The sequence below is a fragment of the Vespa velutina genome, chromosome 2 (genome assembly GCF_912470025.1).
Source record: "Vespa velutina chromosome 2, iVesVel2.1, whole genome shotgun sequence".
NCBI lineage: Eukaryota > Metazoa > Arthropoda > Insecta > Hymenoptera > Vespidae > Vespa > Vespa velutina.
The window spans coordinates 12162167-12183390 of record NC_062189.1 but is presented as its reverse complement, the minus strand read 5'-3'; the positions used below and the strand labels follow the sequence as shown (position 1 = coordinate 12183390).

Sequence of the window (21224 nt, the reverse complement as noted above, 5' to 3'; positions counted from 1 at the left end):
GTAGAATCATCTGAATATTAAATTCAAATGTTTTCACAGTTTGTCTGTAGGCACATAGTTATAGAGATATGAATCAATGAATCCAGTTACTTATCTATCATCTACCTTTCATCTTTATATTTGATATCAATTTTTATATTTATAATAAAACATGACTAAAAAGATAGTGCTCTGAAGATATTGTGCCCATCGTTTTTGTCCAATGGTATATAAAATAACTTTGGTGCATGAATTCTGTGCGAAATTTAGAATCATAGTACCTGTCGCTCAATTAGCTTCTCGACGTATTCGACTGTTCGTACACGACGTTCACCTGTCACTTCATCCACATATTCTTCAGTACGGCGAGTGACCTTCTCGTCCACTATTTTCTCAGATTCACGTATTTCTTTAGGAGGACCCACTTTGCTGCGCACAGCAAGTTTAGGAAAATCTGCGCTAGATGGCCGTAACGTAGTGAACTATGGTAGTAAGACAAACGAGATACCACTGTAGTAACATGACCATTGCATCTCACAATTAAATTGTTAGAAGCATGAGCACATAAGAGCAATTAGTAAATAACCAAGTTAATACACAACTAATAGTATAGCTAAAGAGGGGTTAAATACTGTAGTATTAGATACTGCAATCGTTAAAGCTATCTCATTCCCAATGCTTACTTCAGTAATCTTTTCTTGATCAGAAATATGATCCGCATCTGTCCTATCCTCCAATGTTTCTGCCTTATCCGTTGTGTCCATCATTTCGCTCATTTTTTTAATAACTATTTGAGCCTGAAGGGCATCCTATAAATAAATTTTTGTACTCAATGTATTACAAATTTATATTATTAATATTACGACCATTTGTCCAACTTCTAATTTTTAATAAAATATAAAGATCTATATAAAACATCACTGTTATACCTGTTCAAGCGATTTTAAACGAGCTTGCCGCCATGCAGCACGTTTTTCTGCTCGTAGAGCTCGTTGTTCAGCAGGAGTCAAATGACTTTCTTCATCTTCATCAGAAATCAAGCCCTACAGATAAAAGAAAATGTATACTTTAAACTTAACATATGCATTGCTACAGAATAAATAAAATGTTATTCTTTATTATAATCATATAATAAAAAATAATATTACACAAATAAACATTACAATGGTATTGTGTAATACCTCTTGTATCATTCTCTCCTTCAATCGACGTTCTGCCTTTGCTGTCCTCACTGTGCTCGGAACATTCTGCAGAAGAGTGACCGAACTTCGCGAACTCAGTCTGCTACTGTAAGGTAATGAGCATGCATGCTGACAAATTACATTCGTGTCTGAATATTCTAATGTTTATTTATACAAAAAGAAAAAAAAATTACAAAAGCAATAAACGGTACAAAGGCAAGAGAAAATATACACTACATATTTACAAATATTTAAAAATTAAAAAACTAGTCTGCTGGTCATATTACAGCAGATAAGATGTATTTATAATTAAAATTCTAATTATCAAGAACTGATAGATTCTGGACAGTAATTATTATATTCTGAAGTAGCATTGAAGAAGAATTATGTTTAGTAAATATAATTCAATTAACATGATATAATTTATCGTAATTATACGATTATTATTGTTAATTCATTATGCAGAATCTCTCAACTATATTCTTATTGCACAAAATAAACTGCCTAAGCATGCTTCTTATGATCAAGGCATACATGAAATTGTAACCCATCTTCCCTCTACTATCTTTAGTGAAGTATGCATTATAATTTGATTTTTACTAATTCCTTCAGTGAGTGCAAGCAATATTTTATCTGCCTAGATACAATATTTGCTATAGTAATCTCTAAGCTCATAAGCCAATATGCCTCATTATTTAAGAAGCATTACCTAATTGGAATACGATTGTACTGTAATTATGTCTTTTAAAGCATGCAACAATTTAAGCTCTTAAAGTATACAAACATATACAAAATAAGGTTAATGATATTCTTTATGTCAAACAGATGGTACTCTTAGATGTAATATAAAATGATTATACATTCGTCATAAGATAAATTAATTGTTTGTGTAATCCTACATTTTCTATTATTATTACCATTGTAAGAAAAATTTTATAATGTATGTAAAAAAATTTAACTATAAAGATTGATTTTTAAAAATCCTTACAGTGTAGTTTAAGAATGGCGTGACTGAAGAAGTAACTGTCTATTTTTTAATACTTATAAGATAAATGATATTACCAGCTTACATTGTTCTATGATAAATGTGAGTGTATAATAATAATAATAATAATAATAATAATAATAATAATAATAATAATAATAATAATAATAATAATAATAATAATAATAACAACAACAACAATATTAATATAATAATAATAATAATAATAATAATAATAATAATAATAATAATAATAATAATAATAATAATAATAATAATAATAATAATAATAATAATAATAATACTTCGTATTTTTATATACAAGTGTAATAAATCAAGTATGAAATAAGTTTTTTGAAAATGGTGCATTATATGCGTGTATATGCGTGCATGTGCTTTCGTATACTTTAGAAATGTATGTAATTCTTAAAAATAAGCAGCAAATACTGCCTCTTCACTAAGTGCTAAAAAGTGCAAAGTCTATATAATAGAACAAGAGTTTGATACTGTATGTTGTTTGAATGAAAAATGATAATGATAAATAATTAAAATTTTTTGTTCAACGTTAGATGTTTCATACACAGACTAGAGTAGATGAAAACATAACGTGAAGATGCGAAGAATGGATACAGTATATGGCTTACTTAGGGCGCCTGTCATCCTGATCTATTGTATCTTCCAGATCTTCAAGACCTTCATTTTCATCCAGTTGGGCCCATGATTTTAATTCATCTCTTGTTAACGTTGCAATTTTTTTTTCTATAATTAAAGAATATGCAATTTACAATAACAATTAAAGAATATTATTAAATGAATAATTATTTTACATAATTTGAATTACCTTCTTCTTGTTTCATCTTTTCAACTTCATCTTGACTTAAAAAGCTAAATACTTTTTCTGAAAGATAAACGAAATTTTTTAATGTTTAACTTCATTAGAATATTTTAATAGGAATATAAATTTTGCTCTATAATTTTCCAAGTATTCTTTTACCTGGTTTAGGAGAAGGTTTAAGATGTTCTTCCATGGCACTTTCAAACAATTTCTTCTTATCACTGACTGACATTTTTACTGGTGACGGTGATGGAGATGATGTTGGTGAAAGCTGTTCATAAAATTTATGTGAATAAAAACAAAAAATAACAATATTATATTAATTTAAAAATACATATAAAAAATTATAATAAAAGAATTAATAAAACATTTTAATAATTAGAAATTATCATTTAAAACTAAAATTATTGATCGTATATATTATCATACATGGCAAATTAAATTAAGGATATTTTTATGCTATAACTTTTTATAATCTTTAATAAATAAAAAATTATCATATAAATTATTAATTTTATAATGTATATATTTTTTTTAATATCGCCATAAATTCCAAACGAAATTTGATGCAATAAATTGATGGTGAATGAAACATATCCCTTATAATACTTTATAATTAGAGCAGTACATTAATTTTAATTACACATGCTTGCAAAACCCACCTCAACCTGAACCTTTCCATCAACAGAGCGTGCTATCTGTCGTTTGTTAAAGCAAGTTGAAGAACTTAATTTCCCCACATATTCAGGAGCAGTCATAGGTGTAGGAGGAAGTTGAAAACGTGGTTGTGTATTTTGTACTGGGTTTTGATAAGTTTTTTTTGGATAGGAAGATATTTGAGATTGTGTAAGAAAAGTTTCATGCATGGATGGGAATAATTCTTTGGATATTGATTTATATCTTACAGTGGGCGAAAAGGGAACACCAACCGTGCTTTCTTTAGAAACTGGTGGAAGATCAGCAAATGTAATGCTACGTTTAGGTACTGTAAAATTCTTCTTTTTTGGGGAAGGTAATGTTTGGGTAGAAGCAGAACGATTGAAATTTGCAGTTGTAGTAAGAGTAGAGACCGGAGATTTTGTTGAAGAACAATCCATTGATGCTCCAATTTTTTCTTTCCACTGAATAAATAAGACCAAAATCATATTAGTATCGTTGATATTATCTAATAAAGATATGATAAGATAAATCTAATGAAAATGCTATGTTAAAAAAGATGAAATTTAGAATATATTACAAAATCAGGTTTATATTTCTACAATTATGAATATACGTGCATATTACGAAAATTGTGAGAACAACATATACAAAAAATATTATTTTCATTGAATAAAAATTTTTCGTAAAAAAAATCTTCAAATATTAATAAAATTGTGCATGTATGCTTTTTTACAACTAAAGTAATTATAGTGTGTGCATTCAAATAAACTATATGCTATATATTTATAATAGGCAAAATAATATAATGCTATTTTACAAGTCTTTTTATATATTGCAATATGTAATTGCATTTCATAAATAATTTGGTACAATCAGGAAGTTCATCATTATATTTTAGAAACAGATTTATTTTTGACACTACATGTCATACAAAATCTATGTCAGAATTAAAAAGGAATCAGTTTCAAATCTATTCGTTTTATGTTTGTTTTTTCTTGTTCCTTTAGTGTGTGATTTCATTGTACTATTATTGCAACAATTAATGCAGCTTTGCACATAATTTTATTTATGTACTTTTCCATTAATATGAAAAAGCCAGTTTTTCTTTTCTAAAGTTTCTTAATATTTGTACCCTATCCTTTTTTATTTTACTCATATCAATGCATTATAGAATACTCTGAAACAATATAAAAATTTAAAAATGATTTAAAATAATAGTTTAATACCAGGAACTGCTTGTTAGTTAACGTCAATCAACTTGAATTTATATATGACTTTTATCTATAATTAATTATTCAAATACAACGAATATAATCGTTTTCAGAATCATCCTATGCATCGATATATGAAAACATTGTTCAAATTGTGCTTCTATATCAATCAACTGGAGCTTTAACATCCTTTCATTTTATTAATAGATAAATATCTTATTTTTATACTTTGTAATAATATATAAACATCTGGTCCATTAGAATTATGTTCAACATATAACATTTATAGAAAATTTATAAATTACAGTACACTGATTTATACCTCATTAATGATATGAGTTTACTGTAGCAATGAACATTGTAGAGAACTAGCACTTTTAATTTAGAATGAATGCAAGTGTTACATGCAACATGTTTTATAAACAATACAATAATTTTGTTTCTCTTCATTTTTTTTGATGTACATGATTTTTATGATGTAATTGTAAATTGCTATTTATGGATACATTATCTGCATAATGATGGAACACTATTCATTTTTTCTAGTGACTATAAGATAATATCTATAGTATAAAAAATAAGACTTTTTATACCAAATTATGATTATAAGATAATAATGTTCAAATTGTCAAAAATTATAAAAATTTCTATGAATTAATGATTTAATAAAATTTCTATTTACCATTTAATGAGATAATAAGTTAAATTAATACATTTTTGAGAAAGAAATTGTACTAATTTGCCTTATTTTTTCCGTGATAGTAAATATGATATCAAATAATCAAATTGAAATGTTAAATGTTTCATATTTTTAAACTACATTACTAATGATATAAAAATGTCACTTCTGTATATTAAGCATAATATCCGTAACATGTGATTATATATATATAATCACATGATTATATATATATATATATATATATATATATATATATATATATATATATATATATATATATCAGTTTCTCAGTGTTATTGTAAATATAGATTTGTGCGATATTTTGCACTGTACATATTTAGTTGATCATTTTATAAATATGTGTAATTCTTTTAAGAAAAAAGTTAAATATGTCCTGTATGACAAATGTTCACTTTCTGGACATATAATAGTCACCATTAACAAGGAATTCTCAGAAAATATCACTTCTGTTCATGATACATAAAATTCTATAATGTGAGATATGGATTACTTCTGTTAATAGAACACTGACTCTCAGTAATTCAATTGCCAATTCATATATCACAACTTTTTACCTTTCTGAATATTTAATTTTGTAGCCCAGAAGCATCACAAACTCTAAGTCAGTCCATAAAATTCTATCCACTACCCATATGTACCTAATATTTCAAAGTTAATTGGAAATAAGCCTCAGAATCAGTGTATAAACGTTGCTAGAAAATATCTGATTAAAATAGTGAGAAACACTCTGCGCTTTAACTTCTGCCTACCTATCACAGAAATATTTTTCTCATTATAACCGATACCTATAAACAAAGAGATGACCAATATATACATGAGAATCTTTAGTTCAGGAAGATATCACACTTTTATAGTGTTAGGAAAATCTTAATCTCTTGACATAATCAAAGCAACAAACCAATTACGGAATGAATTCATCCATTAGTTAGATTCTCGATAATGCTCCTAATGTTATAATGGCAGTATTATTAAAAAATGCAATAACAATAGTTAAATTGTATAACAATGATATACACGGAAACGCAATAAACAATGAATAATGAATTTATATCATGAATTTGCTTAGAATTATTTATATTATGGCACAATCCTGTGGAATCAGAGGTATGGACGTAGACACAGGGAAAATGAGTAGAGGGTCGAACGACTCACTCCTGTTAGAGGGCAGCCAAAGTAGCACTATCACCTTCCACTGTCTGTAAACACGTTAAATATGTCTTGTTTTGACGCTCAGGAGAGCATGCGACGCTAAAAACACTGACAAACGTACAACTCATGCGCCATGTAAAAGTAATGAAATTAGAATGAATATACAATAGTAAGGATTTATAGATTTTACAATTGTAAGGTTTTTGTTAAAATATTTGTTCTTGATACAATATTTTTTATTAACAAACTTTGAAACTTTTCATTTATGAATAATTTACAATTTTCAATTGTTAGTATGCTGATTGAATGCTATCATCATTCTAACAAAATTATTATTCAACAGCAGTGTGTGTTATAATGTATTATAAAAAGGATGAAGGTTTGGTTATTATAAATGTGCACATGGATAATTATATTATACAAATTTGTATTGAAACATGTATGTCATCTTATATAAGATGATATATATATATATATATATATATATATATATATATATATATATATATATATATATATATATATATACTATATATATATATATATATATATATATATATATATATATATATATATGTATATATAGTATAATAAATGTGATTTTTCACGATGCATATAGTTGATCATTAAAAGTGCTTATAGTATTTCTACATATGTTTTCATAATGCACTATAGATCAATATAAATATTATTTAATTTCATTTTATTTGGACTAATATAGCCATATGATTAAAGTGTATAAAGAATAGTATAAAAAATATAGCAGAATATTTTATTTTATAAAAGATTATTTAATATTTTAAATCCAAAGCAGTTCAATAGTCATAAGTGATAGGTAAATACTTCTTCAAAATGTTGTTTAAATCTTTGTACTTTTTTGTGTAATTTTTAAATAACATAAAAATTTTGTTTTGTGTGTGTATGTGTATGCATATGTACATTTATATATTTAAATTAAAAACAAGAAAATAATAACAATAAAAAAAGAAAACATAAGGCAATAAACAAAAAAACTACTAATTAAAAATAAAAAGATCTATGAATATTGTATAGATTATTGAAAAGCCTAAAAAAGATTTGATTATGATATTCTTTAGTGCTTGACATATTTTAGTATCGCATGTTATCCGTCATTCGTATTAGTATACATCTTTCTCATTTTCCCGATGTAAGCCCTATTTTTATTACAAATGCAGAATATTTTGAGATTTACTTTCTTTCTCATGAATATGCTGTTATATCATTATATAATTTAATAATGATATATTAGACAAAAATACTTTATTAATGAGGTAAATATATGAGTAGATTTTAGTCCCTATGCAGACATATTAAGAAAAATGTGTCTGTAGATTTTGTCAAAGATTTTTTTCTTATATCTAGTCATAAAAAAATTGGTAAGTTTAGTTTATAATTTATATAATACATATATTCTACACTCGTATAATTAATAATATCTCAATAAGAGGAATATATCATATAAAAATGAGAAATATTCTTTGAAATCATCAAAGGAAAAGGGGTACGTTCTACCATATTATAAAGTACATGAACATACATCTATGATTAATATAATTAGAATAATTTATACTTCCTAATTATTAATTAATTAATACAATTAGACATGCTGCTATATATTATGATACAATAAATATAAATAAACAACTATTTTTAGAGATATGTTTACTAAATTTTTCATGCATTGCAAAGTTCAATTCATGTATTCACAATAAACGAAATGAGATATTATAAATGAAATACTTACTGTTGGATTCTGTGGAGCTAATGTATGTTTACTCATCACGATTGTGGTAGTCTTGAGATCCTTTGTACCACTTGGGGACTTCGGTGGTACGACCATATCAACTGGACTATTTGATTTATGTACTAGAGATTCTGCTGCTCTCACTACATCTAGAACCTTTAACATAAAATGATTATTTTTAAGCATACGTTTTGAAAAATACTTTAAATAGATATTAATGGAGTGTAACTTACTTTCTCAGGAGTAGATTTTTCCCTTTGTTCAATTAAAGCTCGCTCCCTCTCTTCTTGTTCCCATGCTACAAGCTCGGCTTTCATTTCCTGTTCTTGTCTAAGTGTTGCAGCTTCTTCATCATCACGATCTAAGCTAGATATACTTTGCGATAATGATTTGATGTCATCTGTAGCTGGATCTTTAAACTCTCGTGAAACTCTCGATTCTTTAGAATCTCTGCCATCGGATAAAGGTAATACTGACTCAACTTCATTTTTGTCATAACCTTTACAAACCACCAAAGTGATTGTATTTCCTGAGCACCGGAGAATGTTTACAGCTTCTTGATGAGTTGCACCCAATAACGATGTTCCATTTACTTCTAGTAACCTCATGCCAACCTGTCCAAATAATGTATTTTTAATATATAAATAATAAAATATTTGAGAAGAACAACTTTTATTAAATTTTAATTGATTTACCTTTAATCTTCCATCTCTTTTAGCTGCTCCACCTGAATTAATTTTAGATATAAAAACTCCTTCATCTGTATGATCAAGGGGGTTGCCTTTTTGACCTCTAAGTCCTCCTTTAATATGCATTCCCAACTTTTCTCCTGGTTCTTTTATAATTACTAATTCCTAAAAAGTAATAATACATTATTATTTATTTTTGACAGATGTATTTTTTGATATTTATTTATAATATATTTTATATATTATATAAATAATTATTTTATTAAATATTTTAAACAATTTTTTAGACATAGAAATATTATACCATATATATGTAAATTTGTGGTTTTTATTCTTCGTTTTTTATGACTTTAAGCAATTTTCTATACTTTTATGAAATATAAATATTTAATAAATTTATGATTGTACAAATGATATAAAGCATAGGAAGCATTTAAAAAGAACACTATGATTCTCTAAAAGTTTTGCCTAGACATAAGCAATCATCTGTGAATCAGTGCTGAGCTTGTTTACAGCCTTGGTGTAGGAGGAAGCAAAATATTTAAAATCAAAATAACAGGTCAAATGCATTGAGTACTTACTGTCACAGGGATGTACTCTATTTCGACCAGCTTGTAGGACAAATTATAAAAAAATTGCATTAAGTAAGGAAAATAGGTAAACTATCGAGTGCCATTCATTGCAATTTACAGGCATTTATTAGCACAAGCATAATAAAAGAAAAAAAAGAAAAAAAAATAAAATCGCTAAATAAAATCGAAGATCATCTATATAATACACATGTATTATGTATATATGTGACATACAAGCGCAATGTTACAATTATTGCAGAAAAACATATTTTTTACAACAATAAAAAAACAATAAGTATCCAGTATATATAAAAATACATCAGATATAGTGTTTCTCTTTTCAATATTATGAAATAAGAAAAATTAGGTTTATAAAAAATAAATATAACTGTGATATAAATTTAAATACTCAATCCAAGCATACTTGGAAAGCGTGTTTCACCTCTATGAAAAATGGATAGGTAGCGGTAAGCTTCTTTTAAAAGATGTTAATAAAAAAAAAAAAAAAAAAAAAAAAAAAAAAAAAAAAAACTTGTAATACTATTAAAAATATATATAAATAGATCTATAACTTATTAATTGTATAAAATTTACAATTATGAATTATATATAAAGATTATTTAAGAAGATGATCTGTTAAGTAATATTTACATATACATTTTTATCATTTAAATATATAATAATATATAATATAAAAATACAAGTATTTGTATTTTTATATCAAATTTTTTCATTATATTGTTAATTAAATAAATTAATATAATATGAAAAATCACCAATTATATATGTAAGCACTGTATATCTAAAATTGAATTATTTCTTACCTGATAACTTTCTGGAAGAGGATCATGCTGTACAGTAAGTACAATTTGATCTCCAGGTCGTAAAAGTTCCATTACAGCTTCCTGATGAGTTGCTTTTGTTACATCAGTCCCATTTACCTTCAGTATTCTATCACCCATTCTAAGCTTACCAGATTTTGCTGCTATACCACCAGGTACAACCTAATATTATATACATATAATATTATATATATATATATATATATATATATATATATATGCTTATACATATGTTATGTTCTTGTAACAATACTTCTCAGTAATTGTAAGTACATCAAATAAAATATACATTTTTATATTTATAATTATAATTATATAATATGAATACTTACGTGAGATATGAAAATTCCAGGTTCCTTTGCACCAAATGGAGTACAGGAATGATCAGTTCCTCCTATTATACTGAATCCAAGTGATCCTTCTTTCACCAACACGACATCCTAAACATTTATTACTTTATAATTAAGAATTTTAACAAAGCTTAATATGTTTTATTTCTTTTTTATTTTTACAAATACATAGAATATTGTATTTGTTTTTATATTCATATACAAATAAGTACAATATATATAATAATTTTAACATTTTATTAATATTAATAATTAACTGAATGTAGGAGTAAGATAAATATTTAAAAACATAAAAAGTACATCTGTATTTATATATGAATGTTTTATGTTTCTAACTATGTAAAAATGGCCAATATAAGAAATTTGGATTTTATAGACAAAACTGTGAAGAATCCAACTTGTACATACATTTTTTTTAGCAAGCATAATAAGAAAAATTTTCAAATAATTTATTTTACTTACCTGTTTCCATGTCTGAGGGTAAGTACTCAGTACGAATAAATTAAAGAAGCACATAAATTGCCCATATAACCAACTTAAAACCCAACTAATTTTTTGATACAATTATTCAAAACATTTCTTAAGTTATATAAAAGACATAATAATATGCGAGCATTCAGCATTGCATTCGTATTTCGAACTAAGTAATATTGTATATATGAATATTTTAAGCATGCAAAAATTCTTCATATCTTGAATATGATAATTATATAAAAATTAGAAATTTGATATAAATGTAATTTTATAATTGAACTATAATATCGACATACGTAATTATTATATTTTTTTAGATATACATAATTATCATGCAAATTAGATTATTATAGAAATTCATTTTCATTCAATTTACTTTAAGATTTGTATTCTTAATTACCTTCAAAGCATGGAAACAAGTTAAAAAAAAACAGATAATATAAGCAAACATTCAGACATATTTTATCCTTAATAAATAAAATTACACATTCAACTACAATCAAAATTTGATGCTGCAAAAAATATAAAATGGATATGGCTTTAAAAAGAGGTATAATAAAGTCATTAGGAAATTATATTATGGATTATATAGCATGTAAATGCTTATTATATGAAGTAAGATATAGTGAAATAAATAAATTAACATATTGGATGAAAAAATACGATATTCATACATAAAATATATAATCCAAAGGATGATAAACCCAAAAACTATATAAAAAGAAAAAAATGCTATTAATGTAATATTAAATTAAATGTAACATTAGAAATGTAATGTATGACATGCAGCTACCTAGGCACATACCTCAATAATAACTGGCTGCACCAGTTGATTATCAGTCACTCTAGTAACGACGGTCTCTGTGAGTGTACTCTTTGTGATGGTTTCAGTAACTTTACCAATTGTCGTAGGAGCTGGAGGAAAGTTAACATCTCCGGGTAGATTGTCAGGTTGCTTGATTGTCACTGTCACAATAGGACCTTGATGGGAATCTGGCGAAGGTGAGGATGTTGGAGGTCGAAGGAAATGGGCAGGAATCATGGCCTGAAATTCCTCGTTGGTGATTGGCTTCGGTACCTGTATATCTTCCAACGGGGATGTTGGTCTAGGTTCCGTTGAAGACGTAGGTGTAGAATTAGTATTAGTAGTTGGTGTTGCCATTGACTGCGTTACACTGTGTCTTGGAGCAGGTTGTGGATAAATTTGACTATTTGTTGGACTAAGCGGCACAGAAGGAACGCTTTTAACGTTATTTCCTGGATCACCAATGCCATTCATTTTTGGTGCTGCATTCACCATGTCTGATTTTATTGGTGGTGGTGTTTTTGAAGTAGGGCTTGGAGATAAAGTTTTCTCAGCATCCATAGAACGACGATAACCAGCGTAAGCTGGTCTATTTGCCATATAGCTATTAGCATTATATAAACCTGTATATGGTCTAGGTGCACCAATAACGCGAGGCGATTTCTCAGATGGAGTTACTATTGTAGCTGGATTTGCTTGAGAAAATGGCATTTCACGTTCAACAACGAGTCGAACAAATCTTTCTAAGCCCGTAAGTAAAGCTACTGCTTGTTCATGTTTGGCTCCTCTCATTTCAACACCATTAATCTGAAGATAAATTATAATGGTTTATGTTGAACAATAAGTTGTTAATATATTTTGTTATCAAAAAATGGATCAACTGTTACAGCCATAAATATGTAGATATCAAAAATATATCCAAAAAGAAAAAAAAATAAACTTACAGATATTACTTTATCTCCAACTAATAACTTGCCATCTTTTTGTGCAACTCCACCATCAGTTATCCTCGAAATATATATAGCCTAAAATTTCAGTGTTTATATTATCTTATTGAAATATTTAATTTATGTTTTATTATTCACTTACATCACTATTGTCTTTAACTGGTGGTGAACCTTCACCGCCGGCAATACTAAATCCTAGTCCATTTTGGTCCCGTATTAATGTTGTATGTATAAGAACAGACACCATAGGTTCACTACCTGCTTTTGTAGGTAATGGTTCAGGAAGCCTCTTTACCTGAACAAAGTTCAACATAATTATAAATTATAATAAAATAAAATCGAACATATATAAGAATTTACCTTCCCAGCTTCATGTGTATTACAAGTATCACCATTTTCTAAATTATGTGATAAAGCTGTAGATGATACATAAGATGTTGCGCTTGGTGCTCTACTTGTGCTCAAACTAGAGCACAATGAGTCCTTTCTCATTGAATTCTATGAAATATTATTAGAATTAGATGAAATATTATTAGAAAAAGAAAGAAGTTTGAAAAAAGAAAGAATCTTATAAAATATCAGACCTGCTCATACGATTGCACTATTCTTGTTACTTCTCTTAATACAACTAGTATCAATACACGTCCACACGCTTTGAGAACTTCAACAGCATCATAATGATCTACATTTACTACTGAAACTCCATTAACAGATATTACTTTATCCCCTACTCTTAGACCAGCTAAATCAGCAGGTCCACCTAAAGAACATTATGCTTTAAATGTTGTTATCAGATACATTTATTTAATTACATAATTTTTAAATACTGGATTTATAAAACATATTTTCTACCTTCTGTAACTCTGGATATGAAAATGCCTTCATCGTCACCCTTAAATGGGGTTGATCCAATGCCTCCTGCTATAGACAAACCAAGTCCACCTGTCGTTCGTTCAATATGAATCTCATATTGTTCTTCCCTTACTTCTAACGTTGGTTCTACATCCGATGTTGCACCTAACAAGTACATTATATAGTGTTATTTGTAATTTATTATAACAAATGTTTGTTATCTTTTGTTTTATGAATTATATTACCTAACTTCTTTTTATTTCTAACAAAACATCGATATTTTTTAGGCATGATATGATTAAATTCAATAAAAAGTAATTTCTTACGAATTTCTTTTTTTTTTTTTTTTTAATTTAATTTTAACTAGTTTATCAAAAATATTTAGTATATAATACTTTTTAACACACTCTTTACACATTCACCATCTTACAATATACTGATACATGACTAATAGATAAGATAATCACTATAGAAACCATCTCTTATCTTCTACTTTCTCCCTAGATTCTTTAAGCAATTTTATAGATCTTATATGAATCTATTAAACCTTTATATTTAACGATTTATTTTTATGTAAAAATATATTATCATTATATATAATATATATCTTATTATATATGTATTACCTTGGCTATGTACATCTATATTTTCTGAAGATTCTGCTTGTTCAGGAACAATAGTTGTAGGAGTCTCATCAGATTTTTTCATTAATGCCTAAAGAAATATAAAATAACATTTATTGTTGTGCGCACGCACGCACGCACGCACACACACACGCGCACACGCACACACGCACACACACACAGAGTCGCAGGAAAATTCATGTCTATATTGTCTAATTATAATAAACTTGTTTTGTTATAAATCAAAAAGAAAAAAAAAAGAGAAAGTTACCTGTGCAATAAGTGAAGCTACTTTTTCTTTGTCAATTGCTGTATGAATACGTTTATTTTTTAAATGATGTGGTGTGTCCCGACGATGAAGTCTATTTGGTTTACTTGTTTCACCAGATCCTTCATAATCTGTGTCTTCTATAACAGAAAACTCGACATGCCTTTGCATATCTTCAGTTTCAGATTCATCATCATCCTTACCTTTTAAATCTGATATAGTTCCATCAGAACCTGTATTCTGTAAACAAATATTCTATGTTTTTATTTCTTTATCAACATTTTTAATGATTTTAATGTAAATTGTATTATTATAAATAAAACTATATCACATATTGATTTTCTTACAACAGTTGGTTCTGTAGCACCCTGTGAAGAAAAGGCAGCAGTTTCATTGTTAGTTTGAGTATCTGTACTATCAGGTAATGTTTCCAATTCTTTTTGTTCGCCTCTAGAAACTTCATGCTCTGAAAATTGATCTTGTTCTATTATATTTTGTACTTCTTCATTGGGTTTGATTGATGTTTCTGATTCAGTTTTATCTAAACCAAATGTTTGGGAAACATCCTAAAAATGAATAATAAGTTTCATTGAAAAGAATAAATTGTAGAAATAAATCTATCCTTTCTTTAATAAATTTCAAAAGGTTAAACAATTACCTGTTCATCAGTAGAACCAGATCTACTGTCATTTCTTCCTTTACTAAACAATTTATGAGCCTTTGCTTTTAGTTCTTTCGGATGTGGTGTATTTTGTCGAACAAATGGTGTCTGAAATAAAAATATTAGTATGATGAATGATATTATTACATTAAAATATTATATCTAAGATAATATTTAATACATAAATAGATGTGTAATATTTATATAAAAGTGAAATTGGTAAATATAAAAAAGAAATTAGATTTTTAATCTAATTGTTTTCACATATCTGATTTTATTACACAAATATTATGTTACATTACGTATAAGTTTCTATAATATATTAAAACAATATATTTATCGCATCATAAGTAATCATAAATGAAAAAATTTGTTAATCTATTAAATAATATATAATAAAAATTATTATATCCATATAGTTCACAAATATCTTTAAATTGCAATATATTGGTAGCGATATTTTAAAAATATTAACATAGTAGAGAAATATCATTAAATAAATCTATTGTTGTATTAATAAAAATATTTTGATTATTAATTTAACGATGTATAAGAGTTAGCTCGTTTCATGCAAGTAAGTTGTCTAAGTAAGTATAGAAAAAGACGAGTGAAAAAAGAAGGAAACCTTGCCAGTTGCGAACTGCTCACCTCCTTATCTGCTTCAGGTGGTTCATCTGTGAATTTTACCGAATGTGTTCTAGATGCTTCCCGTTCCTGCCATCCTTCATCATCACTAAGCTCAGGTATGTCTCCTTGAACAGTAGTTCTTATTCCAACCAACGTACCTAATCTTCCAGAATCTATATTCACAGTTTTATATTAGTTCATAAATATGTTAATAAGAATATAAACGCAAAAAAATACGAACCATCAGGATGATACTCCAATTGGGGCAGAAGAAAACATGTAAGTACTTTTTCTCCAGTTTCTTCATCAACATCATTTTGGAAGGTCAACATAGGTTGTGCTTGATTTTCACTCAACCAGACTGCTTTTAGGTTGAGAGTTATTAAAGAATATGGCAAGTATTGTAACCTATATATATGTAAAATAAGACATATTTAATGTTACAAGAATGATATATGTTAATAAATATAAGATATATGATAAAGTATAAAGATAATTGCACCTGTTTCCAGATACATCCAGAACATGTAGAGATAAACACTGGCCGACTTCTATTGGAAGGAACTTCAATTTGTTATTTCTTAAAGAAAGCACACCTAATTGTTTTAAATTTCCTGCAATAAGAACAAATTTCAATATATAATAAACAATAATTTAATAATATAAATGAGAATATGACAAAAATGAAGAAAAGAAAGTGTTGTGGTCTTACCAATTTCTGTGGGCAAAGTTTGTAGACTGTTTCTATCCACATTCAGATTATTTAAATTGAGAAGATTTCCTACAGATGCAGGTAATTCTAAAAGAAAATTTTCTGTCAGAATTAATTCTTGCAAATTCTCGCATCTGAAACAAATAATTTTCTTTTGACATATATAAAATTCTAGCTCTTAAATAATTTGATAGAAATAATGTAATCAACTTTACCTTCCTATATTTGGATTAAGCGTAGATAGCCTATTCTGATCAACTTTCAGAATAGTTAACTTTTTTAGATCACCAATTCCATCTGGTAACTTTTCAATAACATTTTGTGATAAATGTAAATCTGTTAAAGATTCTAAACCACTTATTTCTTCAGGAAGATCTTCTAAACGATTTTCAGAAACATCTAAACACGCCAATGTTTTTAATTCACCAATTTCAGGAGGTAAGTGCTGTAATTGGTTGTGATCCAACCATAGTTCTTGTAATGCTGGTAATTTTCCTATGTGGGCTGGCTATAACATTCATAAGAAGTTTATTTTATCAGTCTAATGAAAGATTTGAGAAATTTTTAAATTATATTCATCTAACTGTCACTGACAATTATATACACAAAGAATAAAGAGGAAATATAGTATTTTTATAATTATTTTTGTGATCAAGAAATTACTTAAATTAAACAATGGATTACATAAACTTACTAATTCTTCAAGTTCATTATCACCAAGGTCTAGTCGTTCAAGTTTACTCAGTTTCGAAAGAGATTCAGGCAAAACCTTGAGTAAATTTTCACGTAACTCCAATGATTGTAATGCTTCCAAGCTAAATAGAATTGACCAAATAAAATTTAGAAATATGAATACATGTGAATTATATAAAAAATGTTTTGAACTTACCTTCCAAAATCAGGTGGCAATTTTGCAAGGGACATATCATTCAGGCCAAGAATAGTTAAATTTCTTAGCTCTACAAACCCTGCGGGAAGTCTGAAATATACAAAAACATATTTAAAATAATACATTTGAAATCTGTGACAAGAAATTTATTAACAAAAATAAATTAATACGTATAATAACACATGATTCCCTCACCTAGGAATAGGGTTACTACTAAAATCTGCAATTTGTAATGCTTGTAAGTTCTTAATGTTTTCAGGAATGTCTGGTATATCTGAAATAAAAACAGAGAACAAACTCTAAGTATATAATTTAATCGTAGATACAATTTAATATTATGTCAAAAGAAATTTATTTCTCTCCAAAAAATTGTGAATTTGAATATGAAAGTAAAAAAATATTAAGTCATATTTTAGTTTAAATATTCTTTCATGTGTAAAATAAATTCTCTAATCTATCCTTATTTCCCAGATTCGTTGCAACCGTGAAATTCAATTTTCCCGGTGACTGAACGATGCTATTTTTTGAAATTTACACTAGCTAAGTTTAATTCTTTACCTTCGAAAATCCAACTGTATTACAAAATTGTGAATAGATAAATTTTCTTTATTGAAACATAATTATTGTTAAGAAATTTCGGAATTGATATTCAAAATGTATTTTTTTTTATCGCAAAAAAACAAACATTACATCATTTATAAAGAATATCACGTACACAAATTATAAAATAAAGTATACCAAAAATATCAAGCAATTGCATTTTTCATTTAATATAGACTAATGATGAGATGCAATCATACACATTTATGTTATGTTTATACAAAATAGGATAACTTAATAGAAAGAATTAAAAATGATAAAATATTATAAATAAAAATATTACTGTGTTGCAGTTTACATATAGTAATTAGACACAAACAATGATACATACATACATATATATACACATACTATACATGTATATACATTCAAAAGTTTACAGTAAAAGTAATAATTTAAAAAAAAAAAACGATAACAATAAGTAGTTACTTTGAAATTTGCAAAATTCATTGTGAAGAAAATAGAAGCACGCTTTTCGTGGTAAGTAGACGGTGAAAGTATTTTTCTTTTTCTTGATAATGACTAAGCAAAATAAAGAAAGGTACATGCCGCATGACGAATGCATATTTCTCTCTCTCTCTCTCTCTCTCTCTCTCCCCTCCCCCTCTCCCCCCTCTCTCACTCATTCTTTTTTGTATCCGCGCAAATATATATATATGTGTACTGAAGTATTTATATTCGTGCATTGTTGCATACGAGTGTGTGTTATTACTATATTGCGGCATAACGTCGAGCAATTACAACCGAGCGTGATTCCGCCCAGGAGTATCCCCATGACCATCCCTTTTGTTGACTGTGCATTTCTTTGTTACAAAAAAGACTTTATTAAAACAATTCAAAAATGCGAGTAAAGATTTGCTCAAAGTACTATTCTTTTTCTTTGATTATTAAATTATGCTGAAAATTAATGAGTTATTAAATGGCTATCATTTGCATATTTGCATATTTGTAGATTATCATAGCTATTTAATGCCAATACTTATTATAATTTCTATGTTAAAATTACAAAATGTAGTTAATTTGTATTATATATACAAAAGTGTAGTTAATTTGTATTATATAGATGAAGAAGCAAATGTGTACCTAATGCTATGATTTTGTATCATAGTTTTAACTACTTTTTAAATATTCTTTCCTATGATGAACCGTAAAGGCCGAGGATGGATATTTCAAACTATTTATAGTATTTACCGTGTCAGCTTTGCTCGAAACGAATAGCTATTTCGTGATATTTACCGAGCACTTAATTATGACCTACCATCGCCGATAGGCGTTCCATTATGTCGATCGCGATTCTGCGCCGTTACGACGAAAAAATATGATTGATTCAATCGACTTAAAATTTTGATGAAGAATATTATTGGTCGCAGATACGATTTTAATCGTATTCCAATTATAATCGAATGAATATAATCTAAATAACAAATAATTTATATATTTTTTAAACATTTTCAACAAAAAGAAAAAGCATAGGCAATTTACATATCTACATAAAAAAATATTTCTCAATGTTAAACGTTTGAAAGAATGAATGATCGTATTTGGACGTAAAGAAGAAAATGGAAATATAATAATTTCCATAATAATTTTCATAGAAACAAAAGAATCTCTTAACACTTTATCTATATCAAATCTCTCGGTTAAACCATCTTAACCTTATTTTTTTATCGCAATACATATTACCGAGATATACTACCTACATCAGCTGTCCTAGTTCCTCTTGAAGATACGAAATTTGACCTACTTTATCTTTATTTTTTAAATATATCATTGTATCGAGGCGCGCATCTTGCAAAGCTTTACGGTGCTGGGTACATTCGACACTATTCTACAATCGTTTATTGTACATACATACACACATCTCACTCACTGGAAAAGTCGACAGTTTAAAAGGCAATATGTGCTATTTTCACTACCGAGCCATCTCTCTCCGGACAACTATTATATATGGGATGTCCTAGTTTTATACCCCGTCCAGCTTATGAAGAAAAAAAATCAGATTTAACACGATAAAAGCATTGCAATAACTTTATTGAAGCGAACAGACCAAAATTCTTTTATGTATGTATACATATATATATATATATATAGTTATATATGAAAACAAATTTGCATGTAGAGTAATAAATCAAACATTTCGAAATAATATATATGTTAAAAGCGATAAATATTTCATTTGTATATTTAATTCTAGATCACTTCGCTTTCTTACCAAATATATATGTATACATATAATATGTATACAAAATATGATATATATATATATTATATATAATGTGTATATATATAGGCAAATTTTATATATGCACTACACGGTATATGTGTAAGTATACCTACACGCTTAGCTATAGATAGTATAAAATGACATTAGAGAAGGGTAAATCTTCCGGAGTCAAACCTGTTGCTATCATCAATGCAAATTTTTTATGTGCAATGAACCTTCACTGTCGAATAATTTCCTTCATAAATGATTAAACTGCAATTCAAGATTTTCTATTAGGACACACGAAATAGGCTTTCCAAATGTACATACATGATATAATAAATCATTTCAGAGCAATTAAAAACAATCGTACAAAATATAGTATATATAATATAATGTAATTTCATTTATGGATATTTTTTTAACAGGAGAAAAATATTAGGCAACGATCGGTATAACATAAATGAAGACCAGATCGCTCGATGAAAATATTATATAGATTGCATGGCATCCTATGGGTCGATGTGTAATATGTACTACATTTGTCCCAGAATTCGTTGCACGCACATGCGCATTAAATCGAGCTAGCAAGTTCTCCGAAAGCGTACCTGTTGCGTATTGCAAACTACTATCTCTTGCACG

At 27.3% G+C, this 21224-nt stretch overlaps 1 protein-coding gene across 15 annotated transcripts in view; it reads right to left on the bottom strand.

Annotated features, from left to right (window-relative positions):
- LOC124947212 (protein lap4) overlaps positions 1-21224 on the bottom strand; it is a 35896-nt gene that overhangs the window by 2016 nt on the left and 12656 nt on the right. For 4 of the 15 annotated variants that reach the window (XR_007100338.1, XM_047489036.1, XM_047489046.1 and 1 more), the window contains 32 exons: positions 17975-18053; positions 17780-17869; positions 17585-17705; positions 17106-17398; positions 16891-17024; positions 16681-16792; positions 16420-16586; positions 16200-16351; positions 15549-15659; positions 15238-15456; positions 14894-15130; positions 14626-14713; positions 14000-14164; positions 13732-13907; positions 13508-13645; positions 13290-13442; positions 13145-13225; positions 12201-13007; positions 10904-11011; positions 10554-10733; positions 9739-9768; positions 9164-9322; positions 8702-9082; positions 8469-8624; positions 3643-4101; positions 3140-3251; positions 2987-3043; positions 2790-2904; positions 1161-1266; positions 909-1022; positions 663-788; positions 261-461 (listed from right to left, as the gene is read on the bottom strand). Coding sequence is in view for 14 of the 15 variants with exons in the window: in XM_047489036.1 (XP_047344992.1) it covers positions 261-461; positions 663-788; positions 909-1022; positions 1161-1266; positions 2790-2904; positions 2987-3043; positions 3140-3251; positions 3643-4101; positions 8469-8624; positions 8702-9082; positions 9164-9322; positions 9739-9768; positions 10554-10733; positions 10904-11011; positions 12201-13007; positions 13145-13225; positions 13290-13442; positions 13508-13645; positions 13732-13907; positions 14000-14164; positions 14626-14713; positions 14894-15130; positions 15238-15456; positions 15549-15659; positions 16200-16351; positions 16420-16586; positions 16681-16792; positions 16891-17024; positions 17106-17398; positions 17585-17705; positions 17780-17869; positions 17975-18053 (5627 nt within the window). In the remaining variant the exon portion in view is untranslated. Of the gene's footprint in view, positions 1-260; positions 462-662; positions 789-908; positions 1023-1160; positions 1267-1310; positions 2610-2789; positions 2905-2986; positions 3044-3139; positions 3252-3642; positions 4102-8468; positions 8625-8701; positions 9083-9163; positions 9323-9738; positions 9769-10553; positions 10734-10903; positions 11012-12200; positions 13008-13144; positions 13226-13289; positions 13443-13507; positions 13646-13731; positions 13908-13999; positions 14165-14625; positions 14714-14893; positions 15131-15237; positions 15457-15548; positions 15660-16199; positions 16352-16419; positions 16587-16680; positions 16793-16890; positions 17025-17105; positions 17399-17584; positions 17706-17779; positions 17870-17974; positions 18054-21224 lie in introns of those variants that run through there. The other 11 variants (XM_047489039.1, XM_047489045.1, XM_047489037.1 and 8 more) reach the window with 11 other exon arrangements.